This window comes from Sinocyclocheilus rhinocerous, unplaced genomic scaffold, assembly GCF_001515625.1.
Source record: "Sinocyclocheilus rhinocerous isolate Xijiao unplaced genomic scaffold, SAMN03320098_v1.1 scaffold588, whole genome shotgun sequence".
NCBI lineage: Eukaryota > Metazoa > Chordata > Actinopteri > Cypriniformes > Cyprinidae > Sinocyclocheilus > Sinocyclocheilus rhinocerous.
Genome location: NW_015635063.1, coordinates 855,141 through 859,215, shown reverse-complemented (window position 1 = coordinate 859,215; position 4,075 = coordinate 855,141). Strand labels below are relative to the sequence as shown.

The 4,075-nt window shown below is 37.4% G+C and overlaps 1 protein-coding gene across 2 annotated transcripts in view; it reads right to left on the bottom strand.

Moving 5' to 3' along the window:
- Nucleotides 1-235: 235 nt before the first annotated feature.
- Nucleotides 236-4,075, bottom strand: part of LOC107746598 (serine/threonine-protein kinase tousled-like 1-B) — a 20,554-nt gene continuing 16,714 nt past the window's right edge. For both annotated transcript variants that reach the window (XM_016560876.1, XM_016560877.1), the window contains exons 20-22: nucleotides 2,415-2,526; nucleotides 2,203-2,310; nucleotides 236-1,131 (exon numbers count right to left, since the gene is read on the bottom strand). In XM_016560876.1, coding sequence (XP_016416362.1) covers nucleotides 967-1,131; nucleotides 2,203-2,310; nucleotides 2,415-2,526 — 385 coding nt within the window. In that variant the 3' untranslated portion in view covers nucleotides 236-966. The remainder of the gene's footprint in view (nucleotides 1,132-2,202; nucleotides 2,311-2,414; nucleotides 2,527-4,075) is intronic.

The window sequence follows — 4,075 nt, the reverse complement described above, 5'->3', positions numbered from 1 at the left end:
ACAAATATATTTATACACATTATATAAAATGAAAAAATTTATGTTTACATCAGCATATATAGTGTGTATGTGTATATATATATATATATATATATATATATATATATAATAGTGTGTGTGTGTATACTGATGTAAAATGTGTGTTCATTCACACACACACACATTTAAATACATAATTTTTATAAAACAATATAAAAATACTACACATTATATTTTTTTTAATGTTTAACCGTCATGAAAATTTCAAGTAAAAAAAAAAAAAAATTTCTTTCACGTAAATTAAGTAACTTTTTTCCCCTTGATTTTGGGGTGAAATGTGACCTGGACATTTTTGGTGAGATTCACCGATCGACATTTTGCAAATATTAAGCCCATTTAAACATAAACTGACATTTTTCATACATGTTACTTTGAAGTAAAATAGACACAGCATTTTTGTAACACACACCTTGCAATCTGTGCCCAACACATGTATGTTATGAACAGCCAACATATAACGCTGTGGCGTAAAACATCCATTTACAGGCGCGCGCGCACACACAATTTCTCTTACAGACACGGTTGTGTCACATTAAAACACTCATTCTTCTATTTCCAATCACACTACAATTAATTGTCTCTAAATTTCACACTTACACAAAACAAAACACCCCGTTACAGAGGTGTAGCTCAGGGATATCAACAAGTAGCTAAAACGTTAGCGCTACCCTCCCAAATCTACTCCACAAAATGCCTTGGGTAAAAAACAAATATCCATTTTCAAAAGGTTCTAGCTCTGACTGACATCTGGATCCACACAGGAAATGACATCAGCCATTCCTGCCCCAGTATCAATGGCAGTCACTGTGGTCGCTGTGGGCGTGTCCTACAGCTGACATGTATAGCTCCTCCCCCTTCCTGTCCACCCCGAGGTGATGAAGGGAGGGAACTCGCCATCAGAACCGTCAATCAAGATCGATCAGCCAATCAGTAGGAGATGATTCCTGAAGAGGCGGGGCTTGCGGGCATGGCCTGCAAGTTCCCCGATGAATTGGATCGTCTCATGTGAGGAAGAAGGTACGAGTCGCTGCCCAGCTGGTGGACATCAAAGCGATCCTCCTTCCTGTAAGCCAGACAGCGGCGGATAAACGCCTGTGGAGGACAAGAAAGAAAATCAGACCATGGTTTCCACTAATGGTCGACCGATATATTGTCAAGGCCAATATATCGGCCGATATTTGTATATATTTTCAAATATCGGCATTGGCCGATAAGTTTTTCTGTTTGGCCGATGTGTTCGAGGCGGGACTTTTATTTTGACGGCGCTTTTGGGGGGGGCTGGTATGGGGGGGCTTCGATTCTGAAAACAAAACATTATATAACCAAACAAAATATTATGTAATTTACTAAAATAATATAAAATACACTTAAATAATATAAAATAGTAAAATAATAGGCCAATTTACTTGAGTTTCTGACAAAATGTCATTTGAAAAAAACGAATGAAGATTTTTTGAACGAACCTCTTGAATGAATGATTCAGACATCTAATAGCTACATTTTAAGTCACTGGTCGCCACTTAATGGCATAACGTAACATAATATTTGAAGCGTAACATTAGTTCCAAAGGTCAATTACTCATTTTGATCGCGGCTGCCGCAACATCAGAGTCTATATCCAGACTATAAAATTTTATCCCAATACTTTCGTTATTATTTAATGTTTGCAATACAGAAATGTAGCCTACTGTAGACTGTTTCATAGCTTACATGATGAGCGCTGCTCTCTCTGGACTGGATCAGCGGCTGCGCGAAAGCAGGTTTAAATATTCCGATGTGATAGTGATTTCAAAGGTTTAACTGACATAGCGGAATCGTCATTTAGGAATAAGATTGCGCGTGTTTGAATCAAGATCGCGATCTTTTAATGATTTCTCGTGCATACATTTGAGCTTATATAGCCTATGTATTTTTGTAGTCTATGTCATATTTGTACCAGACCTCAGAAGTAACCTGGGCGGCGCTTCCGCGACCCATGAGTCTGTCTAATAATCAGATTTAACTGTTAAACAAAGGAATTTAAATGTATACAAAAGAAGTATTATAATGATTGCTTTTATATTATTAGTAAATAGAAAGGCAAACATTATAATACTTTCTCATTTGCCGTCAGCATTCAGCAAATACGCATTTATATCATTTATATGCATGCCTCAAACTGACCTTGGCCTCGTTGCTCGCCACAGGTTTGGCAGGAAACTGCACCTCGGTGGCTTTCAGGATGGTGTTCTCTTGAAGGATGTCTTGCTGGGATTGATTGTGGCCAAACGGCTACAGAACAACAAAAGATTCAATGCGGAGTCATCCTAAAATGCTTTTTACGTCAGTAGCTGTGTGTGGCTGTAGTTAGAGAATGGTTTCTAAATTTGCCTCACCTTTCGTCCATACAGGCACTGGAAAAAAATAACGCCCACAGACCACACGTCTACTTTATTAGAGATCTTTGGAGGTTCTTTACCAACGACAAAACACTCTGGTGGCAGATACCTGAAACGTCAGAACATTTAGTTTTCATTAGAACAGTAAAGCCCTATACATACAGGCCCTGTTTACACCTGGTATTAAGATGCGTGTCGGTCGATCGGATCACAAGTAGACGAGGAAGACACATTCCCATTCACACCTGGTGTTTTAATTAGTCTCTTCTGTCCACTTTCAACAACTTCTGTCATGATTCTTTTGAGGGGAGGGTCTATGGGCCGGAGAATGTGGGCTTTTTCTGATCTAATATTATGAAATAAGCTCGAATGCTGTCGTTTTGTTTTGTTTCTTCCCCCCAAAGCTATTTTTAAAACCTTTACTGGATGGATGAATTCTGCTATACATATCAGTCAAAATTGCGCTGAGAGAAAATAAAAACATTAGTCACCTATAAGTTGCCAGCAAATCCTTTACATTTTACCAGTATTCATAACAGAATAAGATAAAAATCAGAAAATAAGTAGCTATAAAATTATAGTGCAAATCATATATTCAATTAAACAATAAAACGCTATATATAATATCATTCGTTATAAACACAATGCTTTAAATGAATGGTCCTTGTCACAGCGGGAAAAAATATTATCATTTTTATTATCAAAAAATATCATTTTTGGTCATAAAGATGGGAGCAAGACAGCATTTTAAAATGTAAATTACTAAATTTGAAACTTACTTTTATTTATGTATATTCACAATAAGAACAAAACTATGCCTATGGCTTTCAGCCGTCTCGGTTTCCTTAAATTTGTGGTGCGTGCAGCCATAAAGATGAAACAAAATGAAACATTTGGTAAAAATGGAATAAAACAGGGTTTTTTCCCCTTTTTGTTAATTTGTTATTTATTTAAACGAAACACTTCATGTAGGCCTATTTATTTATATCTATCATATGTCATTTCATTCTGTTTTTGTCCTTTTTCTCCTGTAGAAGAGTTTAGTGGCTGCTCGAGCGCATTCGACGACATGAGCGTCCACACTACGAGCGCAATCCGATCAAATGAGTTTTTTTGACTACCTCTGGAATTGGTCAAAAGCGGACAAGCTCAAAACATTTTAGACCCCGTTCACACCTGTCTTTAGCATTGTCCACTTGTGATCAGATCAACAAAAATGCATCTTAATACAAGGTATAAACAGGGCCACAAGTTTTTTAAAGTTTCTGGACTAAAGTGTGCAAGTCATATAGACAAATTCATGCTGCCAATTTGTCCTTTTTGGAGCTTTAGAGCATATAAATAAGGGGTGCTCCGATTGATCGGCTACCGATCACTATCGGCCGATAATCACGTTGGGATGATTGATCGGCGGTCTCTAAAAAGGCCGATCTCAAGCTGATGACGCTGCCGTGAGAGGTTTGGCATGACATGCAGCGTCACCGTCTCAGTCCGGCGCGGGTGAAATAATTATAATGCTATATTTCTGTTTGTGATAACGTGAGAAAAGTAGTTTAAATGTTTTGCCACTTGCTTGAGCAACTTGAATAAATCTAGAAGTGCAAAAGTAAAAAGCATTGAATAATGTGTTGCTTATATTTATTGTTTAAACATGTCTG